General features: G+C 33.5%; 1 protein-coding gene across 1 annotated transcript in view; it reads left to right on the top strand.

Annotated features, from left to right (window-relative positions):
* Positions 1 to 25029, top strand: part of LOC145685671 (uncharacterized) — a 63193-nt gene extending 38164 nt beyond the window's left edge. Inside the window, exons 5-6 of the mRNA XM_081758066.1 lie at positions 21586 to 21733; positions 24987 to 25029. Coding sequence (XP_081614192.1) covers positions 21586 to 21733; positions 24987 to 25029 — 191 coding nt within the window. The remainder of the gene's footprint in view (positions 1 to 21585; positions 21734 to 24986) is intronic.
* The last annotated feature ends 556 nt before the right edge of the window (positions 25030 to 25585 follow it).

The following is a 25585-nucleotide window of genomic DNA, read 5'->3' as shown; positions in this document are numbered from 1 at the left end:
TTTATTGGTCGTAACAAGAGTAAGTGACCATGTTTCGCAACCATACAGAGCAACAGGCATGATTATCATTTTATATATTTTAATTTTCAAATTCCTCGATAGAACTCCTGACAAGAGATTTTGAACTGAATAATAACACGAATTCCCTGCGTTTATTGAACATTTAATTTCTTCGTAAATGTGGTTTTGGCCTGTTAATATTGATCCTAGATATTGGAAAGCATCCACTTTATCAACAGTATTATTTAATATTTTAACGCATCCATAATTTGCGGTCCCGGTAAACTTCCATGTATATAGTTTTCTCTGCATTCCCTTTTAAACCCATGTCTCTGCAAGCGTTTAATAAGACCTCTGCATTTCTTTCTATTGTATCCAAAATCCAAAACGCTTTTGGCAAACTATGCCTAAAGTGAATATCAGTGAAGAATGTTGAAATTAGGTGAAAAGTCCTTCTTGTTTACGTTTTGGTCCTTTGGTGTCCCCCAAAACTCCTCCAAGTTACTTCAATCTTTTCCTATTTGAGCCCCGAAATTACGAAAACTACAACACCAATTGATGAACGATATTTGTAAGCAAATAAACCTGATATAAAACATAACAAACAAGTTGTGTTGATGTTTCATTTGGGGAGTACAACCTAATTTTGGGGAGGAGGCGTGTGCCTTCCCATAGCTACGAGTCTGCCCCGACATATTGTAAGTTAAGTAGGTTAAGTTACAGTATTACAGTAGACTTCCGAGTATCTGGCCTAATGTGGCGGAGGAGCAGGCCGGATAACATCAACAACAACAACAAAACGGATAGACCGGATTCTATGAACTCATTTCTTTATGAACATCAAGCCTACCCCAAGAATAATTTACAAATACAATACTGTACGTACTGCACAGTTATAGTCAGGAGCATCGGCAAGTGTACTGTATTGAGATCCGTTACACACTGATCGAAACAATGAACAAGGAGCAGAACGCTGCTCTTTTCCTGTCATAACTTGTATTTTGCACACGACACGTAGGAGGATCGTAGCAGACGCCCGTTCCAATGCCTTGGCAATTTAATTATAATAGAAGAAAACTACAGCGGATAGTCGCGAGCCGGATACTCCGGAGTCTACTGCATTTTCGGTATGCAAAAAAAATATATATATATATATATATATATATATATATATATATATATATATATATATATATATATAGTAGAGATATGCGTGTATCGGACCTCATGTTAAACTTATAGGAGAAAAGGGGAGGTAAACATAATAGAAAGTAAACAAAAGAGAACAAAAGAGAATGGTGGTAGTAGGGGGAGGGGCTACAATATGAGACGATAGAAAAACATGGTTTGGAGGTGGGGTGAGGTGTATAGAATTCTTTAACGGTATGTAAACAAAAGGATAAAAGAGAAATGAAGCATACAACATGTTTAAAGAAATACAAAAGAAAACAAAAGGTTAATAGAGGATAAAAGAGAAATTGTATATACAAGGCTATGCAGCTGTATGATTTAAAAAGATTTTGTATGGTGGTGTGGGAAAAAGTTTGTTGCGAAAGATGAGTTGTAAACAAGAAAGAAAAAAAGAATAGTACCAGATGTTGATACCGTGGGAAGATAATACGTATACGATGATTTTCCAGTTGGGATGTTTTTGAAAAAAAAATAATAATAATTTTAAGAAAAATATTAGAACCTTGGAACCGAGGGCGGAACCGCGGCGCGGCGCGGGGCGGACGCGGGAAGGTGGGCGGAGGCGTGCGCGACCGGAAAACACCTGCGTGTGCGAACGCGAGCGCGTGACGTCATTTGATTTTTTATTTAAAAATTTGATTTCTAAAATTATATGTATAGTTTTGTTAACGATGGAGAACCATCAGTTTGTCGACGACAATGTTGAAAAGCGTAAGTTAGACGATGAGAATGATACTTTTTGTAAAAAGAAAGTAAAAATAGCGGACTATGCAAATTCTCCCGATTCATCATTTAACGAAACACAATTAGAAAGATATGAAAATGATAATGTAGAAGTTTACCCATGTTTATCATCTGATAGTGAAGAAACAAATGATTTACCCGATGACGAGGTGTACGAGTTTTCGGAGGATAACCTGGATTCTGAGGCGGAATCAGACGAAGGCCTGGTATCAAATGTGGGTACGCCGCCACCTTCACCTGCTTCACCAGAATTAGGGTGGAAGTGTGAATGTTGTGTTAACTACGTGGATGTAAACTGTATTAGAGACAGTATTGTGAAATGGAATCCAAATGATTATTTGATATGCTATGCATGTTATTGGAATGATACATTTCATTGGACTCATGAATGTTTTTATTGTGATGACGATATTTTACGATTACGTGTTTGGTATGTGCTGACGACTCCGCGTGTACAGGACGAATTGTTTAACATTTATGGAGAAACACACACTATTGGACCATTAACAAGAGACTATTTTAATATTACATATGGGGAACTAACAATTGATGTGAATGCAAGAGAAGATCTTTTGCGTATTTTACTTGAAAAAGACAGATCGAATGCGTATAGTGAAATGTGTTAAGAAAACATACTGTGCAAAATGTTTTCCAATATCAGAGTATGTGTATTATGTAGTGAAGAAAATATTAGTGAAGTTTGTGTTTTAAAAACTATAAGTTTATACTTACGTTTAAACAATATTTTTTGTGAACAATGCTTGCTGCATCTTGAACATGAATGTTTATTTCTTCATGATGTAGGAACTTTTGCTGTAGAATATTTATCCAACGATATAACTCTTATTGATTTATTTGAAGTGTTTGAAGAACACCATAGTGAAATTTCAAGTATAAACTTTATACGCAAAGCGCGTGATTGTTTAAAGAACACTGAATTTGTTGGACAAATTATACCGTTTTTCTTAGAACGTAAACATAAAATTTCACCATGTGTTAATGAATATATTATTGACATACAAGGTTTTAAGATTTCAAATCATGAATTTATTATACGTGAATTTTGTTTAACTGCATGTGATGATACAGTAAATTTGCATTGTTTAATAAAATCGCCAGTAGAATACAATGTACTTCCGTTAGGTTGTCAGAAACAAATTGAATGGTTAACATTAAACTTACACGGATTAATTTGGAATGATAAATGCGGTTATACTGTATCACACATACGTAACCTTATATATCAACTTTGTAAACACGATGCAACCTTTTATTGTAAAGGTGCAGAAAAAACACTTTGGATTAAAAATATTTTTGCACTAGCTAATGTTATTGATTTGGAAAGTAAACAGTGTCCACCATTAAACATATTGCATGCAAACGTATTTAATGATTATTGTACTTTTCATGAACAAAATATTAAACTTGACAAAAAATCAGGATGTGCATTTCGTAATGCACAACAATTATGTTATTGGTTGAAGTTTCAACGTACTATAACATTAACTAATGCATTTGCATAGTTGTAAAAAGGAAATGATATGTTCTTGTAAATAAAAATACAAGATTTTTAAATTGTAAATAAAAAATTTTATTAAACTATTCTACTTGTTTTTCTTTTTTCATTATATTGGTTACATGATTGAATACAATTTTATCATTTTGTTTAAGATTATTTTTTCTGAATAAATTTAAACATTCTTGAAAGCTTTTCTTTTGTACAATATGATGCAGAAAGTACAACACAAATTGTCCACACAAGATTGAATTATCATCTTGATATGCGGAAGTATTTGTAAAATATATTTTACAATTTTTATTTAAAAAAGTTTTTATTTCTTTTGGAAATGGTAAAGCTAAGCTATCGAAATAGTACCCTCTTTGATTTTCATCAATGAATACACACACCCAATGCGTGCCACCTGAAGATGAATTGCTTAAATTTATAATAAGTCCAGCCGGTGGTTGTACAGTTTTTGGTATTTTATCAATAGGATAAATGCCATGCACATTTGCACCAGTAAGTTTATCACGAAGTAACACTTTTATTAAATCATCCGTGTACATAACTTTTTTTTTTAAAATTCACATCACTTCACTTCACTTTACATCACTTTATACGCATATATGTTGGAAGACCTAGTGGGGTATATGGAATATTCTCATAAAACGAAATAGCATGCTCATAATATTATTGACAGATTTTTTTATAACTTTTCCAATAACGATAAATGGTGCTAACGCATAAAAAATACTTTTAAGACACTTCATAGTATGATACCTTGCAACTCTTTGAATAATCAAGCAAAAATATTACAATATACAATGTTTGTACCAGAAGGGCACATGTAATTCATATGCTTAGAAGTGACCTCCTATACTTCTTTTATTAAAATGATACTTTTAAAAAGTATTATCAGTATATATATTTCTATCTTTATCAATTTGAATTAAAGAATCAAACTGGGCGTATACAATACATGTTATAGGTTCAGTTAAATTTTCAGAAAAGGAAACTTTAACATTTACAGGTGCATCACGCACAAGGTCCCACGTACAATCATCTAATGTTGCTGTAGGTGATAGAATAAATGCATAAAGAGTATAGCCGTGTGGATATTCTTCAGGAGTAATAGTATGTGCATTATCTTTATAATATAAACCAGTACCGGAAAACAGAGAATGATAACTTAGAAGGTACAAATTGTTTTCAAAATTGGGGGTGAGGGGACTGGGAGGAAAAGATTTCGATCCAACCTGTAGTTGCAGTTTGTTAACGTTAAAGTGTTGAAAATGAAATGGATTTAGTTCAGATTTTCCATTAAATGCCGAATTGGAAACAAATCCGATAACGAGACCTTTAGGTACGTTACCCAGAAAAATATTATCAAGATTGTATAAATTAACGTTTGCAGGAATAGTATACGATCTTGTTTGAACTCTTGTAAGGGGATATTTTGTTGTTTCATGATTCATATTAGTATTGATTTCCATTGCCAAATGAGGTGCAACATCAATGCGACGTATATGTAGAGTAACATCTTCAAGTTTTACTTTATAAGAAGTATTTACAGGTGACATTAAACAAAAAGCATCTTTACTGCGATGTAATTTTATACGAAGACCTACTTTATTTACAAGTGCTCTTGGTAATCCAGCAATATCTGTATACAGACGCCCATACATTTCAAACGATTTACTATTTTTAATATAATTAGCACGTTGTTGAAAACCTACATTAGCATTACCAATGGTATCAAATTGTTTAGCGGTATCTTTATACCACATACCTAATTTCAAATGTGTATCAGAAGCATCACGGGAATAATTTAATAATGTTTCAAGGTATGCACGATAAGGATAAAATCCTGATGAAGAAGTAATTAATTTATCATTTAATGAAATGTCAATTTGACTAAATAATGAATGTAGGAAATTATTTGTTGGTGCTACAACATCGGTGTCAGCTAATGCTGCGCCATCAGGTTTTGTAATTTTACAACGTACGTAAAGATAAAGATATGCAGTATGAATAAATTCTCCTGTTTCACCGGGAATAAAAAATTCAATAGGTCCATCAGAACTTAATGTTGAAATTGGTCGATATTCAGCATTAAAGCAAGATTCAATTGCAGTTTGCGTCATTGGAGTACTAAATAAATCGAAATCGTTGGTACAGCATTCCACACTGCCTGAATTAAGTAGTGCCATTATGAAAATATATCTGTAACACGACTTATTTTTCTTTTTATTTTTCTTTTGCTTTTGCTTTTGTTAGTACGCTTACGTTTAGTTGGAGGCCCAAAACGAACGATTGCCGGAGCTTTACGCTTGCGTGGCCGTCTCTTGCCACTTCCAGTTAATAACTGACCAACTTAGTTAACAGCTTTTGTCTTTAATGTGTCACCAGCTTCTTTTACACGTGCACGAACAGATTCTTTAAATGGTTTATCTTCTAATACATCCCCCGCTACTTGTATTCCCGTTTGTAATGCCTGTCGACCTAAAGTTTTTGCACCCTGTTTAAGAAATGGTAATGCAAAACGAAATAATCCTTGGAAGAAACTACCTATACCATGTCCCCGTTGATATACAGGTCCTGAAAAGTATGGGATACCATGTCCGTAATGTCTTCTAAATTTCATTCTGAATAAAAATAATTAATTTTTATTAGGAGAGCGCTTAAAATGAAGTGTAACACTTAGTGTCCCAGAACGAAATGGCAAATTTCGTCCTGCATGATCTTTTAATAGTATTTCAATACTGTTAAATGAAAACTTTGCAAGTGGTAGATAATGAATATCTTGAAATGTTATTGTTTCCACTTTACCATATTTAACATCTGATATTGTTGCAATACGTAATAATGGGGCTTTTGTATCACCTAAAAACTGATATTGTATGATATCAGTGTAAATAAATATTTGATGTGGGTAACCAATATCAACATATGGTTGTTTAATTCCACGTCTATAGAAAACAAGATCTTTATGTTTACGAAGTCCTAATTGTAATGCTAATGTTGGTGATAATAATGCTCCTTCAACACGATTAGTACAATCTACTTGTACAATATTTGATACAGAAAATTTTATCTCTTTTGTTATTTTATTTAATTCATCAACGATATGATGTGCGGAGTGGTAATATCCACTGACAATTTTACTTTTTTGTGCTTCTTCATTTTTTATTTTATACCATATCACATTTTCCCCATCGTTAAGATTATAGCATGTTAAAGGAACATGCAATTCACTTAATCCTACATACCAATCGGTTTCTGATAATTGAATATTATTTTTTAGTTGATTTATAAAATGTGTTGGACTATTTGTAGGATATACATCAGTACTAGCGTTTGATACAAGTGTAATGTAAAAACTATCATCTATACTTTCAGAAATCATTTTCGTTTAAAGTGAAGTGTCAAGTTTGAAGTTCCAAATTCAAATGGCAATTTTAAACCGTGCTCATCTTTTAAGTTTACTTCAATTGTGTTAAAATAAGATTTTACAACTTTAGCGTATTGTGGTGTGTGAAATAGAAAACATTTTACATTTCCATGCTCAATATTATATGCACTAACTTTACGAAGTAATGGTCCAATATCTTCTTGTTGCTTTACAATATCAACACAAACATTAAGAATGTTTGGTATATTGTAATCTAAATTGCATAAAAAGTTTGCACGTGTTATTTGTGGTACTTCTACATTAGCAGGTTTTAGAAAAACAATATCTGTAAACGCAGTTGTATTTTCATTTATATATCCAAGTAAATGTTGTAATCCCTGTGTCATTCGAATGAGAAAAAAACTTTTAATTTTAAAGAATGTTTAATTCCAACTTGATTTTTATTTTTATAATATTTTAACAAGCGCAAGTGTTCAGGAATCATATCTAAAATGGATGTAATAGAAGTATAGTATCCTGGTGTAATATTAATGCTTACAATTTCAAGTTCATCATTAATGACGGCTTCTATTTCAATTTTTTCATTTTGACGAACATTATAAAAACTAAAAGGTACATTAAGCTGTGTTAATGCAACATACCATTCTCCCTCACTTAAGTGAATAGGTTCTGCTAGCTTTACTATAAATGAAGAAGTTGTATTATTACTAAAAATTTCAGTACTAGCATTTGAAGGAAGAGTAACATAGAAATCATGTTTTATCATTGAACTCATTTTGAAGACTGAACAGAAATTGTTTTAATCCATGAATTCATACTTGACGGATATCCTAACCATTTTACATACATCATACCTTTCTTTCGTTTTAATACTTTTTCGATTAAATATGACTTGTTTGAATTCACATTTATTTTTTGTAATTCTTGTGTATAAAATATACCTTTAATTTCTTCATCATTCCAATCTTTTAATTTATATGTAATAGGATTTGTCGGAATACATTTATCAACGATAAATATTTCTTGAGACCATTTTGGTAAATATCCCTTTTCTAACTTATGCTTATATTTACTAACACGTACATGATCACCCGGGTGAAATTTACATGTTATTTTCTTTTTATTCATTTTATCACCGTACAATGTATTCCAAACTTGATCAACATTAGAATGATTTACATCTGCAGGTGCCATTTTAATACTACCATGATACGTATGATTATAATTTTTTACAATTTGCTCTAACACATCTATATAACGATATGTATTCTTAGCAGTAAAATAACGATACAATTTTTCTTTTAGTGTTCTTATAAATCGTTCTGCTAATGCACATTTAATTTCTGAATGTACACTATAATGATTAATTTCATATTCTTTAAATATTCGTTTTACATAACGATTATAAAATTCTGTACCTAAATCAGTTTGTACATTAAACACAGGAAGTTTAAATTTTTTAAAAATTTTTCTGATTGCTTTTGCCATTTCAGGACCTGTTTTTGTTTTTAAGGGAACACAATACGCGTACCGAGAAAAAATATCTATACAACATAATATATACTTATAATTTTTGTTATACTTTGCAATATTTTGCATATCTGCTAAATCCATTTGTAATGTTTCATTTGGTGCACTAACATAATATTGTTTACGTTGAAACACTTTACGTGCTGGTGCATGTAATGTATACGCATCTTCAGATGCTAACCAATCTTTAATTTTCTTTTTCGATAAATTTGTTTTTCTTTGTAGTGTTTTAATACTTGATAAGGAAGCAGGATTCGTATAATCATAATATAATTTTGACAATTTTACCATTTTTACATTTTATAATCTTTCCAATTTTTAAATATATTTGCTACGATTGTTGGACTTTTTGATTTTTTAACTTTGCTATGTGATTTAACTATAGGTGTGGAAATAAATTCCCGTGGTACATTAATATCATCTAATAAACTTTTAAATTCATGAATACCTATTGGATTTCTAGAATATTTACGTGTACGAACAACATCATTTACTAAATCGATAATATTAGATCCTGGTATTATTTTTCCTTGAATACGTACTGTTCCCGTTTGATCCCAATGAATTTTATCAGAACTTGTTAACTGTTTTAATAATAGATCTGTTTTCCTTCGTTGTGTTTTCGGTACTGAATGTAAAATGTCCGATACAAAGGGTAAAATAGAATTATTCTTTTCTTCAGCTGATGATGTTTCACCAACATCTTTTTCAATAATAGGTAATGTGATAGGATTTTGTGAAACAGATGAAGTATAATTTAAATACTGTTGTAATGCTTGCTGATACAATTTCCATTTTTCATCAATACTAAGATTACGACGTTGTAAAATATTATTCATTTCTTCATCTAAACGTGATTGATGTGAATCTATTGATTTTATATTTGCATGCATTTGATGCATTGCATTATCAGGAACTAATATCATTTTACGAAATTCAGACATAGTTATCTTCCAAACAAACTACTTGCTACTGCACCAAGTAATGGTCCTAAAATTAATGGTAAAAATGCCCCACCTTTTTGTAATAAAATTTTCCTTTTCTTATTAATTGCTGTACGTTGTGCAGATAAAGCTCGCAAGATCTTTCTATGTCTACGTAAACGCTGCTTCTGACGTGAATTCAATGGAATATTTCCTTTTATTGTGTTTTTAGCAACTTGTGAAATAGTACGTATTAAATCACCGGATGCATGTCGTATAATTTGTTTTCGCTTTGCGCTTTTGCATTTGCATAAAGCGCGGAGAGTATCAATGTGTTGTTTCACCTTCAACATCTTGAACTAAACTAAACGTAAACGACTGAATTACTGTCTTTTACATTTGCATATACATGCAATGTTTCTTTAGGAAAAATATTTGTACGTAATCGTAATGCATCATTTGTTTTTTGAGTTAAGTCAAATAACAAATAAGTGTGAGGTTCACGTGTTACATCGAACACATTCACAACTTGTTTACTATATCGTGGCATAATTTGTCTAGCTAAATATTGTATTTGTAATTTATCACGAGGATTTTTAAATACTATGATATAATGTGCATTTAAACTTATATCACGAGCATGTTTTCCTTTTGGAAATAAATTTTGAACAATGAATATTACTGTTAATTTTTTATGATGTGCATATTTTGTAAATAAGTTTGCAACATCACCATTGGTTTCAGACATTAAGTCATCTAATATTAATAATGAATTTTCTTGTATTTCAAAATTATTCATGTCTGGAATTCCCTCTACGTAACGAATTTGTGCAGTTGCATCCAAATTTGGAATGACTGCACCGTAACACCATACAATTTCATTAAATTTCATAGTAAACATTTGATCGCGTTCATTTAATAAACGATTTACAAAACATGTTTTACCTGCACGTGAAGGACCAGCAATTAAAATGGTTGATGGATGTTGAAACTTTAACATCTTGTATTAAAATGAATGCACACAACAGATACCATACTTTATATATACAATCATTCACACACTCACTCATACAATTAACAAAATAAATTAAAAATAAATTAAGAATAAGTTAAAAATAAATATTAAAACTTGAAATGACTAGAATCACAGCTTAGCTGTTGTTGAGTATACTTTGGTCTAGAATTTATGAGTTTGCACAGCAAACGATGGAATAAATAAATAAATAGTGATAGTCTACTATTGTTCTGTTAAAAATAAATAAAATCAATCACTTATAAGCCAAGCTAAAATTATTCTACAAAACCATGAGGTAAACTTCGAGTTTTTGGTATCGGTCCGTTATTTTGTATATCGTCAATTCGTTTTCGTTTTTTGTTTACCTCTTGGTGTGTTTTTGTCTCATTACGTGAAAAGATTTTGAAACCATGTTTTCGCACGATACTATTTGGATTATCTATGATGGTTGAATTAATTTCTCCTGTTACTAATCCATAGAAACTCTCAAAGTTTATTCTTTGAGAGGACTATCATTTAGTGAAATTCCCCGAATTTTGTGAATATAACGAAATTCCCCTGTGGCATTTTTAAGCCTCATACTATAATTTTTTGGCCCTAACCCTATAAACGTCACAAACTCCCACCCTTGTTCTATTTCATTAGTCAGATCACCCAAATAGTTACCAAGCTTCAACGGAGGTCCACTATCTTTTTTACACGTAAACATAATACTGTCTGTATCACAATAAATTACGTCATTAGGTCCTACAGTCACAAGTAAATCAAATAATTGTAACCTGGCCCATGAGGTAATAAAACCAGCAAGTATGACGTTGGAAAATTCCAGAGGTACATTCTCAGTTTCCAGGTCTTTATATGTGAGAATGAGATGATCTTCACCAATTGGAATAACACTATGAACCTCATACCGCGGTGTTGTAAGGTACCTATGAAACTCTGTCCCACTATCAACAATCACACACTGCGTCATATCTGTGCGCTGCCCCCATTTTCCGTATAAGGAATTGAGGTACAACTTCGCGCATTGTCTAAGTCCAGGGTTCGACCTAATATTATCTTTATTTAATTTTATGCCTTCATGAGCATAATAATCGTCAATGTATTTTTGCTTGTCTTCTTCAGTTTTACACCAAGCAGGATAGCGTGAGGCTTCCTGCTTCATTTGAAGAAACGTATTCACATAGTCCCGGAATAAACTAGGTGAATTCCGATCTTCAGATCCCATTAGTTCGAATTCCCAAATTTCATAAATTTTGACGATCTTATAACCGTTTGCAAGAGCACGGTGAAGCTCTGGTGTACAAAATGTTCCAGTTAATGCACGTTCAGAATCACTATGTGTGCAATTGTCATTAGTTTGTTCTTCTTCCATACATAGCGTGCAAAGCCCGAAAAGTAAACGGTCTTGCGCTACGTACGGCAAAACAGGAAAAAAGAGTTGTTTTGGAGCCAATACGGTACATTTTACAATACCATGAATTTTTCCCACATCTGGGAAAACCGGCCCCTTATGTATCATAGGCGGTCCCACCGGAAGAGGTTTCCTTGCCATTACCCATGGATATAACGATGTGATATCAAAATATTTTATTTCTTCATCGTCCGCACAATTCACATATGAACGGAAAACTTCTGTTCGTCCGCCGTTGTAGCAACTCTTAGGAATAAGAAAGTCGTCGGTAGTACTGCAATGTTTTTTAAGGAACTTTTGCAAGTCTACATCTGTGCGTACTTTGTCATCCCAAGAGCACTCCCATATTTCATACAAATTCATTTTGAGAATTTCTGTGAAATATTTCCGACGAATTTCCGTGTGTTCATACCTTTTTTCAAATGTGTTGTACGGACCATGCGCGTTATCTATTATCGCGTTACGATTATTCGGGAAACAGGTCTTACAAGCATGCCAGTAACAGCCCATAAATTCAAAGACAGCATTGAGCTCTGCATGGTAACCATCAACATTATACCTGCCAAAAGATTGTTCTCCATTTCGTCCAGCATGCTGAATTTCTATACCCATCTGGTGCTCCATATATTTTAGCCATTTCATTGCTTTCTTACTTGTTTTTGTTTTATGATGGAACCCCAAAGGTGGTATAATAGAGATACTTTCTTCTGGAAGATATGATGTTCGATATGTTTGCATGGCTAAACTTGCAATTGTTGACGAAACAAGAAAACATTGTAAACCACCCGTTTTCTCTTCTATAATATTACTAAATTTGATAACACCTTCTGTGAGAATTCTCACATCGTTTTCACAGTACTCAAGCATATCCTTTTGCAAATTAAATTGCTCTCCCAGTTGCACACGTTCTTGGTGCCATACCTGCAACCGTTGTCTTTCTTCAGTACTTCGCGATTCAGGGTCATAGTATTCTATTCTCGGATAGGGTCCTACATAATTTTGATTTTCTACTGTGTTAAACAGGTATGGGAAATCTCCCTTCTTTAAATTTTCAGAAAGGCCTAATGTCTTCGGGAGTCTTGCCAACTTGACCCCGAGGAAAAGATAAGAATCCCTGAAAATGATTTTCTTATCAACAGAAATACTAAAAATCTTCTGACCCTGAATTAAGGTTTTTGGAATAATATGCTGAGACTCAATGAGAGATCTCAAACAGAAAATGCTGTCAAAGCGTGAAGCATTATGTGCAATTACACAAACCTTATTAAATTTGGGTCTATCTAGTAATATGTGTGAAATAAACTCGTCTATGGTTTTAAAAGAAAACGAGCGGTTACCGTTTTTATCGCCACATGTACTGCATGGCTCATCAATGCCCTTGTTTATACAATCATGGCATACGTGTCTAAGACACACTAAGCATACAACATGTTCCCGTTCCCCACGTTCATTTTCAGGTTTCAGCATGGTCTCTACATCATAAACAATATAAAGAAACCTCTTGATATGAGTTGCTTTCAGTTTCTTCACATAACATGAGTGACCTTCCTGTACATGTTCACGACAAGTACTGCAAAAGTATTCACCACATGCATGATCCAATTTCCGACTTCTTAAATCATAGATTGCATTACACTTGGTGCAGACCTTAACATATTCGCACACACTCTTGCCAATTTTATTACCTTTCAAGTGATTGTCAAAACATTCACCCCTAGTAAAATATCTGTTGCATGCATTACATTTCATTTTATACATGTTAATGTCCACTTTATGCACATGTTCGCAAGATGAACACATTAACTCACACTTATGTGATCGATTTGGACCATTAAAAGGCATTAAACAATTTAAACAATACTTCCTCTTTCTTAGAAATGAAGTAATCGTTCTAATAGGACGAAAATGTCCAATACTACCCCTCTCATCATAATAGATATAAATTGGTTTTGCTTCATTTAAATCTGGTTGTTGTACTCCTGTTTCTGGGTAACGTACTCTAAATTCACGCTTTGTTTCGGGAACTTTTTCATATATAATAATTTGATAATTTGGACTCAAATGATTTTGAAAAAGTTCAACATCATTAAAATCCATTCCATTTTTTCCTTTAAAGCTAACACCTGCACGTGTACAGAGGGCAATAGCTCTACTCTTTAATTCATGACGGTTTGGATCTGTTAAATGACTCAAATTTCGAAGTGTATCGGTATGCTTTGCTATGCCCCAAGCGATACTTTTTGGTAAACAAAGTTTGTCAGTATCGCTTCCAGGAAGATCTACCAAATGTTGTACCAAAAATTTATTCAAGGGTAAATATTTGTTTAGTGAGGAATTGTTACTTCGACTTCTTCCAGCACCAAACATCGAATTTACTATATGGAAACGAAATAGGATATTATCACCTAAAAGAAAGTCTTCATTACTATTTAAAACTCTAGTAATGGAAGATAAAATGGACTTGGCAGAAATATCTTTGCGTCGTCTCCATGGAACATACACTGCTTTGTTATCCTTACTATTCGAGGAATCAATGTACATTCCAACAAAATCATTAGGTCTTGCATTATTAAGAACATTATTTAATGCAAAGTTCATTAAGTTTTCAATATAGGCCGCAGGATTTCTGATTTCTTCATTTCCCCTTGGCCTTACCGCAATTTCATGTCCCACTAAGTTAAACTTAGTGAAACTCTTTCTGCTTTCGTGTGCAACTTCGAAGTTACCTTCCCCTGTATTATGAACATCTCTTTGATCACTACGATCAACCATAGGAACGTAGCCGGATGTGCTAGGCTGTGGAGACCGCATCCCGTAACCCCGAATATCCCGTGAACATTGTACACTTGATGATTGTATTTCTTCTTCAGTTACAACATCCACAGGATTTTGACCATTTTCACATAGTTCATTCAATAAGGTCTCCATATAATCAGATGTTCCAAATTCGTCTCGATTAACTATAACTGCGGAATTTTGAATCATATGCGTACCATCTGCTTCACTATCTAAATGATCATTAATAATCTCATCGATTAAATTGAAATCTTCTTCTTGAAGTGTATTTTCCAAGGTTACATTTTCTTGGTGGACCGAGGTTACGGAATTTTCAACAGATGGCATCACATTATTATTAACCAAAATAAAACGAGTTCCATAATTACAAAATTCGGCTACCTCTACGGCATTTATCCTATCACCTTGGGTGCAATTGAAATAATTAAAATGGACGAATTTATCATGTGCCCACTGGTACATGATTTGTTCACGGAAAAATCCGTGTGCGAACAATTCAACGATGTCAGCGCTAGACATCGTGTATTGTAATATAACTGCTTGATTATCATGGTAAAAATTAAAAAGATCAGATAGCAAGGTATCATACCTTTCGCTGCCGCGTAGTCCCTGCCTCTGCTTATCCATAATTCTCCACCAGGTCTCCAACACGCGTTCCTTTGTATTGAGTCCTTCAATCACTCCCGCCAAGTAAATTTCATCAACTTCATTGAACTCGTTTACCGAGGATGTGCCGAGGAATTCCATCTGAAAATACATGTAAAATAATTTTCAGTATTTTATAAACAAACAAATACATACAGCATATACAATAGAATTTTCATCTTGAAAAATCATCAAAACTGTTATACTGTGAAAATATTAAAATTTTTAATAAAACACTTAATGAGTGTAAACCGAAAAATATTTAAAAATATGATCTAAAAATAATAAATACATGTGATCGCTAAAATCGTTATACACAAATGTAATAAGTTTAAATAATTGTATTGCTTTATTCAAATACACGCATATATATATATATATATATATATATATATATATATATATATATATATATATATATATATATATATAACCTATTAAGTATAAGTTTCATTAACATTTAATATTTCTTTCAAAAGCATCAAATCTTAAATAATCAAGTATGTATAATAAAAATGGACTTACGATTTTCTTCTAATTTAATCTGCTAACTCTGGTGAAAGTCTCACAACAGTTCTTCTTTTTCCCTTTAGCGTTTTTTATGCTGTCTCTTGCGCTCTCTGCTATTCTTAAATCTTTATATATGTACAACTGCAACAATATAGTTAATATTAATACTCTTTTCTAAATATAATATTTTAGTATTTCTTTAAATATATGTTTCATTAAATTTATTCAGTAAGTAAATATCGTGTTGAAGGTATGGTTACCAGCAAACATTTAATAACGTTTCTTCATTCATGCGTTATATATACTATACTGCTCACAACGCACAAAAAAAACAAAAACAAAAGAAATTCCTAGCCTTACTAAGAAAGGAATTTTTAAACCCGTAACAAAAGTTCACAAATGAAATTTGCTCTTACGAGTAATTTATTAGGAGAATATAAATAATTAATTACGATAGAATAAAAGATACGAAAGGTTACATAAATAAATAAGTAAGGAGTTTGCATCGGAAGCAAATTAATAAAAAATAATACCACAATTACAAATTACAACACGTTATGTAATATTACTGTTACTAATTTAAAATATGTAAAAGCACCTGCGTACGAGACTACAAAACTAAATGGTTTTGGGTACGAGATTACAAAACTAAATGCCTTTGGGTACGAGATTATATTTCACGCCACAAACCGTGTTACATCCTATACAGGTAGTATTGTTATACTTAGTGTAAATAATATAATTAATTTCGTTATAAAATTACAATTAATGCAAATTATGCGTATACCTTTACTAATGTTTAAAGTTACATTTACCAAACGTGTACAAAAATAGTTAATACATTCTCATGCTTATGTTCGGTTAAGTTATTAAACTTTGGTAAAGTTTGTAAAACTTCGGGAAGTTCGGTTAGGTTCGGTAATTTTCGGAACCATTCGTGTGGTACAATTACCAACATGTATAGGCATTGTGTATAAACGCTTATGCTTATGTTCGGTAATGTTCGTAAAGCTTCGGAAATCTTCGTGTTAACTTGTTCAAATTTTCAATTATTGTTGTTTTATAATAAGATAATAATATTATATTATAAACCTTATTACATATACTGCATATCATTAATGTAAAGAAAATACATTAAAATCCATCCGCCATGTTTGTTTCTTTAAACAATGCCATCTGTACACATAACATTCACATTAGTGTGTATAAGACTGTGCGTGTGTGTACATGTACCATACCAAGTTACCGAGTGTTGTTTGTTTTTATAACCGGCAATACCCCACGCAGTTTCCGGCCGGCAATATTTTACGCGTCCCGCGTCGCGAAACCTTTTTCTGGGCGCAAATACCGCGCGGCGCGCACCGGTCGCGGTAAAAAGGCGCGAAAATGGTATTTATTTTAGTAATATCATTCATTTTATCTATTAATATAAAAATATAACCTGTAATAAGCATATTTGCAAAGTTTCAAAAAAATCGACGCCATATTGTTTATGCAAATTCATTAAATTTTTGTTTTCAATTTACATTGTTCTAAGCTGCATAGTAGTGTTCCTTAGGTCCTAACGATCAAGAAAATACTTTTCTTTTTTTTCTACGACCAATAGTTTGCCTTAAAAAGCCAAAAATGTAATTGGACACCCCCTACATAACGATCCGCCACTGTTACCCTTCCAAAAATTGTTGAAGTTTATCGTGTAGGGTGTCTTTTTATATAGATTTTGACCTGATAAATCGATTTCTGTAATCCATTTTGTCCTACGATTAACGGTTTAGGAGCTACACCCATTTAAAATTATTTTTAAGTTACATTGTTCTAAGCTGTATAGTAGTGTTCCTTAGGTCCTAACGATCAAGAAAATACTTTTCTTTTTTTTCTACGACCAATAGTTTGCCTTAAAAAGCCAAAAATGTAATTGGACACCCCCTACATAACGATCCGCCACTGTTACCCTTCCAAAAATTGTTCAAGTTTATCGTGTAGGGTGTCTTTTTATATAGATTTTGACCTGATAAATCGATTTCTGTAATCCATTTTGTCCTACGATTAACGGTTTAGGAGCTACACCCATTTAAAATTATTTTTACGTTACATTGTTCTAAGCTGTATAGTAGTGTTCCTTAGGTCCTAACGATCAAGAAAATACTTTTCTTTTTTTTCTACGACCAATAGTTTGGCGTAAAAAGCCAAAAATGTAATGGGACACCCCCTACATAACGATCCGCCACTGTTACCCTTCCAAAAAATTGTTCAAGTTTATCGTGTAGGGTGTCTTTCTATATAGATTTTGACCTGATAAATCGATTTCTGTAATCCATTTTGTCCTACGATTAACGGTTTAGGAGCTACACCCATTTAAAATTATTTTCAAGTTACATTGTTCTAAGCTGTATAGTACTGTTCCTTAGGTCCTAACGATCAAGAAAATACTTTTCTTTCTACGACCAATAGTTTGCCTTAAAAAGCCAAAAATGTAATGTGACACCCCCTACATAACGATCCGCCACTGTTAGCTTTCCAAAAAATTGTTCAAGTTTATCATGTAGGGTGTCTTTCTATATAGATTTTGACCTGACAAATCGATTTCTGTAGTCCATTTTGTCGTACAATCAATGGTTTAGGAGCTACGCCCATTTAAAATTATTTTCAAGTTACATTGTTCTAACTGAAATTGTAGTGTTTCTTAGGTCCTATCCTTCAAGAAAATACTTTTCTTTTGTTTGTACGAACAATAGTTTACCGTAAAACGTAATACCAGTCCGCTCCCTTCCCTTGTAAGAAATCTAAAAAAATAAAAATTGTTCAATTTTATCGTGTAGGGTGTCTTTCTATATAGATTTTGACCTGACAAATCCATTTTTCTAGTCCGTTTTGTTCTACAATGATTAGTTAACGATTTATGAATATTTAAAGTTATTATACGGAAAAAATCGTACTTTTTTACCATAAGCGTCACCTATATAGTTATAATTGTCAGTACCATGCATGTTTTTGTGCGGTCAACACCAAAAAACTTTTCGGTCTACTGTTATTTGTAGAAACGGGAATGCCTCATACGTTTACCGAGAAAAATATATTGTCATTTTCCCGCCATATTTTACTTGTTCGTATACAGTTTTCGTATGTGCTTCAAACATGGAAGAGGATGGCAATTTTATGTTAGGTATGTATGAACATTTTAAATTTGCATGTGCTCTACATAAACATATCTGCTAATTCCATTTGTAATGTTTCAAATGGTACACATATCTTTAAAATAATGCTAAATTGTTAAAAAAATAATCCACCCGTATAATCATATTTCGTATACCCCACTGTTCTCAAGTCCTTTGGATTGTCTTAACTTCCATCCCATTCAACGTTCATTAAAGACCGGTTCAAGCATGGATAGCAAGTATGCATATTCACGCTTTTTTCCCATCCATCTCTCACACATACAAATATACATACATACATACACATGGAACGTCAATAAATTATTGATAAGGCAGGCATGCTCACTGGTAAACCGTTCATTTCTATTGCTCATTGTAATGTTTTCCCTTTTCTTTATTTTATAAGAGCAACGTTTCTCCTTTACCCTAGCCAGCATAATTGTGGGACGTAAAACTTATGATTTCATTGTAGTTTTACTGTTTCAGGTCCCGGGTTTGATCCCGGTCCCCCACCATTCAAGATGTATGTGAGCTTCCTCCCACTTTCTTTATTCCATCATTTCATGAGAACAACGTCTCTCATTTAACCTATGAAGCATAATTGTGGGACGTAAAACTTATGATTTCATTGTAGTTTTACTGTTTCAGGTCCCGGGTTTGATCCCGGTCACCCACCATTCAAGATATATGTGAGCTTCCTCCCACTTTCTTTATTCTACCATTTCATGAGAACAACGTCTCTCATTTAACCTATGAAGCATAATTGTGGGACGTAAAACTCAAGATTTCATTGTAGTTTTACTGTTTCAGGTCCCGGGTTTGATCCCGGTCACCCACCATTCAAGATATATGTGAGCTTCCTCCCACTTTCTTTATTCTACCATTTCATGAGAACAACGTCTCTCATTTAACCTATGAAGCATAATTGTGGGACGTAAAACTTATGATTTCGTTTTCTCCCACTTTTTTAGCTTTCGGTGTACAGCGAAACAATATAAGAGAGCCACTTGTCTTAATCATCAGTCTTCCTTAGCTTATAGCGTATAATTGTTGGACGTTAAACTAAAATATTTCATAAAGCTCTACTGGATGGGGTCCCAGGTTCGATCCCAGTTCGCGCCGTGTGGCCTTTGTGGTGCACAATCAACATGTGCGTGATCTTCCTCGGGGATCTCCCATCTTCTCTCACATAACTTGTATAAGGGCTACAAGTTCAAACTTCATTCACATTTACATACACGATCATTATATTTACTAGTATTTCCACCGCTGTTAAAAATTTAACTCAAATCATGTTAAGTTTATTATTCTAACAATCATTAAAGCTAAATCATTGCTGACCTACTCATTATCGTGAAATCCAAACCATCCCACCTAAAATCCAAACCGTGTCTCTCACTCAATCAAATTCCAATCGCGCTAATACACAAAGCATATTAAGGGAAAACGCCTCCCCACGCTATGATCACAAATCATATCAATAAAACGTATAAGAATTCTTACCTTTTAATTGTAGAAGAAATAACTTTAATCACAAAACAAACACCAACTACGCAACACACACACCTAATCAGATAATGAGATACATATATAATCTACATTGCGTTTTTAAACATGGAAGTTCCATCACCTCTCTTCCCTCATACTTTTTTTTTCAAGTTAAAGCCCTGTGGATTGTGTAATCCCCAGCTGCTACAAATCGTTCCCATGGTCAAGTTACCAAAACTTTTACAATAACAACAACATATTAACAAAGCATAAAAGAAAAAAAAGAATTGTCTCTTCTAAAAGTAGAAAAAATATATAGCATGCATTCATTCACATTTTGCCTCTCATTCACGTAAACACGGGTAGTCTATTTTTTTCTCATGGTTTTTCAACACACACACACACACACACACATATATATATATATATACTCTCTTGGGTCTTGTAAACAGGAGCTCTCTTTTCATGCATCATTACATGTTTCTATAGGTTAATATATAACAATATAATTGGAACTCTCTTAGAGCCAAAACATCTCATACATGCTTCACTAAACAGCAATTATCAATCATACAGAGTATAAGGGTTCTCTTTCTCTCTCTCTCTCTCTCTCTCTCTCTCTCCTCTCTCCCTCTCATATTACACTCAATTTTTCAATACACCATCCCCTCCCACATTTCCTCTTCAATTCAATTGAATCTAGTACACCTGCGGTTGTTTTTCACATCCTGTTACCTTATATCACAGGATGTTATTCCACACTTCCCCCCACTACTCTGCATTCGTCTATATAGCGAATATTGTCTTCCTTTTGTTTTGATTACCCCTCCCCCCTTTTTTTATCCTATATGTTTAACATGAGGTCCGATACACGCATATCTCTACTATATATATATATATATATATATATATATATATATATATATATATAGCTGCTCCCAAAAACCTCTCTGACCCTCTGCTTGCCCCACCCTTGCGCCCAAGGAATTAAAGCTTTCGTTGTCACTGTGAATACCTTATCATAGTCCCAACTTCACAGGTCTAAACGTTTTGAGCCGAGTTGCCATTTTGAAACATACGAAGTATACACGAAGTGCATACATTTGTCATCTCATCCAGAGATGAAATAATGAACATACTTAAAATGTATTTTTGTGAATAGATTTATGATTAACTGTGAAAAAAATTACTGAATTACTTTTTGATTTTCCCTCGTATTTATTAATTCTATTATTATTATTATTATTATTTTTTTTTATAGGAAAGACAATAAGAGCTTCTCAGTTCTTAAGATACAGCCGATTCTCCTTTAGAGCTCCCCCTGATGATCAAGATTCCATGATAGCTAGACCAAGTAGACCGGAGCCTGAAATTCCTCAGGTTACCCCCAGCAGATTATTGCAGTCCAGGTAAGTATAACACCTATTTTACCTTTTTTTATGTTGCAATTCACCGTACATTTGATTGGTTATTCTTGATTTAGTAATAATCACTGAAAAAAGTAAAAAAGTGTATTAAGATCTGAGGAGAGTAACACAATTTCTTCTCTCTACCAAACTGATATCATAAAGTTCAGGGTATGATGAGTATACTCCACGAGTTCCTAACAATCCGTGTGGAATTGTATTTTACATGTGCAATTTTATAAATGATGTACATGTGCAATATTTGTTGCATGTGTAAATAGTCATCTCTCCTCTGTGGTTATTCAACGACACACAGAGTCTTATGCAGAGTCATTTTGACTGTGATTAGCATCATACTAAGGGTTTGATTAACTCCAAACTATGGGAACTCAATATTCAATCTTAAGAGGCTTCATCCCGGCGAAATTAAAATACCGCTAATTTTACAATAATTATGTGATATCTTCAAATAGATAAAAGATAATCGAAATCTGGAACAAGAGCGCCCTAGACAATATCATTTTACGTGAGATACCGTTATCACGACCCACTCATCTGCTTTCGATTTCTGGCCATTTTGAAAATCGGCATTTATTTTCGCGTTTCTAAACGGCTGGAAACGGAAAGCCACTAGGTGACTTGTGATAACGGTACCTCACGCAAAATAATATTGTCTAGGGCGCTCTTGTTCCACATTTCAATTGTCTTTTATCTATTGAAGATATCACATAATTACTGTAAAATTAGCGGTATTTTAATTTCGCTGAGATGAGGCCTCTTAAATTAGTACATCTATAAGTACTAGTTGAAATACGTTAATAAGATCAAAGATAAAACCTTCATCGGACGCTGAATCCATGCGCGCCGACTACGTGGGTGCTCCGGGGATCCGGCACCTACACAAATAATCTTGTGGGTGCGCCGCACCCACAAGAGTTTTAGTTTGGACCCGGGTTGGAACCCGTTTCTCTTAAGTTTAAATCAGCCGTGACACCGACTGAGGTAGAGCAGCCCCAAATTATCCTTATAGTACTGGCATATATTACTGGCATATATTACTTTATCATAGCAGAGTCCTTTATGACAGTGTTCATAAAAGATTTTAACTAAAAATAAATCAATCAAATATCGAGATTTTTCTGAAAACATGTAGGCTAACATGCCCCGCCATTCATATGCACCCACATAAATTTTGGAAAGTCAGCGCCGTTGGCTGAATCAATATCAAAAAGCCATCACTCGCGAAAGAAGGCTAACCGTATACCCACGAGAAAATTCGTATTTATTTAGAAAGATCAGCTATTTTGCAAATTTAGAAGTGCATGAGAGGCAAACACTCTAAATTCAGTTTAATGTACCCGCTCTTCTTTGAAGCTTTGCGACTTGCGTATATTTTTCAATAAGATTAACTTCAGCGTTAAGTTAGGATAAAGATCAGCTGTTATACTGTATTTTGATTCTTCTATTTATCTTGGCAACATAAATTGGTTCATATTGTGGTAAATTCACTATAACCTCCACAGAAGATAACGCTTCTTACACATGATGGAAATCCTTCCATAGCTCAACAAATCCCTTTGGACTATAGCATTAAATTTTTCTCCAATGTAATAGAAAGGTAATTAATGGAAAGGTAATTAATAGAAAGGTAATTAATGGAAATGTGATTAATAGAAAGATAATTAATGGAAAGGTAATTAATAGAAAGGTAATTAATGGAAAGGTGATTAATAGAAAGATAATTAATGGAATGGTAATTAATAGAAAGGTAATTAATGGAAAGGTGATTAATAGAAAGATAATTAATGGAAAGGTAATTAATAGAAAGGTAATTAATGGAATGGCATCTCTTCATATCCTCACCAATAATAAAAATAAAAAGCAATCGTTTCCATATTTCTGGAGAAGTACCTATCAGTGAACAAGTTTTTTTTTTCCTTCACCATCGACATGGCTGAAGGAGGTAAACAGGGGGCATTGGCCCTCCCTGTAATTTAGTTCAATTATCAATTTGAATTAAGCTTCTGGTTAGGTTAGGCCAATATTTTCTCAATTAAATTCTCTAATATTCTTGTTCCTTAAGTTTCCAAACTCTGTTGTAAAAATACTTCTTACGTGGTACCGGTACTAAATGATAAGAAAATCATAAAAGTATTTATTTTTTGCTCAAAATATGAAGTGAATACCGGCATGGTACATATACAAACCCGGACCTAAGCGAGTTCTTTCTATGTCATTTCTCTTTCTCTGTCCTAAAGTGAGCCTTCTATGAGGAGAAAATGTTTTTCTTAAATAAATAAATAAACTACAAATTTGCCTCCTTGCGTGAACTGCGGACGCCCATGCCATTTGAGTTTATTTACCTTTCGTAAGAAGCAGAAATAAAAGGTTTTTTTGCCTGGGTTTCTAAGAAAATGTAGATACTCATGTATATTGTGGGATGTGTCAGGTATACAAGCAATATACAGAAGTAAACTATACATTAACAGCATAGGGTTAACGCTTCTTCAACACGGACGAGTTCCAAGATAGAATAGTGGTAAGTTACAAAGTAATAAAGTAATGCATGTCTTATTTATATATATATAAAAATGTTAGTTATCAAAACTAAAGCCAAATTAGAAAAGTAATTTGGGGTGGCCAAATTAAAAGTACTTTCTGTATCACGATGTTTTGGAACTGTTTGTTGATACTTTATTTATTGATTCAATCAGGGCCGTGCCGTGGAAAATCAGCACCCGGGGCGAGAGTATACGACGGCGCCCCCATACATATATTCCAAGCATTTTTTCCTTTTTCCTTCTTTCTCCCGAATTTTTCGCCCCCTTACTTCGGTGCCCGGGGCCGTCGCCCCGCTCGCCCCCCGCACGGCACGGCCCTGGATTCAATAAAACAATGTATTAAAAAGTTTAGTAACTTCAATTGGATCTGTTACTTTTGCAGCTTTGATTAACAATTCTATACAAATCAAAATTTTATGAGTGTCTATTTCAGTAGCCTCTGCAGAAATTGAAGCTCCGAAGTTCATACAACTTCAGATGTTTATACTGTAGACTCTATACATGGTAACGGTAGATGTTTATTTTTGAATAATACCTTGCTCAAGGGGGAGGGGGTTAAACCCCATAAACCATTTGTGTGCATTAATGGTGTGTGTATCATAATTAGTGCAAGAATCCGTCGATATTGATTCTGATATTCCGATATTCCTGTCGTACTGTATTTGTATGTTCTTTCTTCTTATCCCATTCCGTAGGATTCATTTGGACTGTGATTCAAGTACTCACACTTCCCGATAGAGGGCAGAACTATGCACGGCTGAGGTTGCTCGGGAATGAGAAGAGTCAGTATTGAGCTTCGGTATATTAGAAGTGTTCCAAATACGCTCAATAGATGGCATTTGAACCTTTTCAGATCTGAAAATACGTGCTTAATAACAATAACAAAGAATCATTGTGATGTGGATTCTATGCATTCAATGCTAGTGAAACCAGTGATGATTTTCTGGGGGTGTTCCGAGGGGGGATCATATCTCTTAGCATATCTCCGATCGTGCTCAACCAGGAGTAATACTTCGTAGTTTATTGAGTCTTCTTTCCTGTGGGAGGGATGTTGTGACATCATACTGGATCATACTGAAGTAAAGGTGAACGTAAATCACCTCCATGTGATTCAACCCATTCCCCCAAATGGTTTGAGCGTATGTTTCTCTTCCCAAAATTTTCTACTTTAAGTTTGATTATACAATTTTCTATGAAAAATTATGTTCCTCCAAATAATGTCATGTACCAAATTTCACAGAAGTAAATCCCCACGCTGAGCGGGTTTGCATATCCAGGCTCCTAACTATGAAAA

Source organism: Thermobia domestica, chromosome 5, assembly GCF_964235325.1.
Source record: "Thermobia domestica chromosome 5, izTheDome1.hap1.1, whole genome shotgun sequence".
Taxonomy (NCBI): domain Eukaryota; kingdom Metazoa; phylum Arthropoda; class Insecta; order Zygentoma; family Lepismatidae; genus Thermobia; species Thermobia domestica.
Note: the sequence above shows the minus strand (reverse complement) of the source record. Positions and strands in the feature narration are given on the sequence as shown.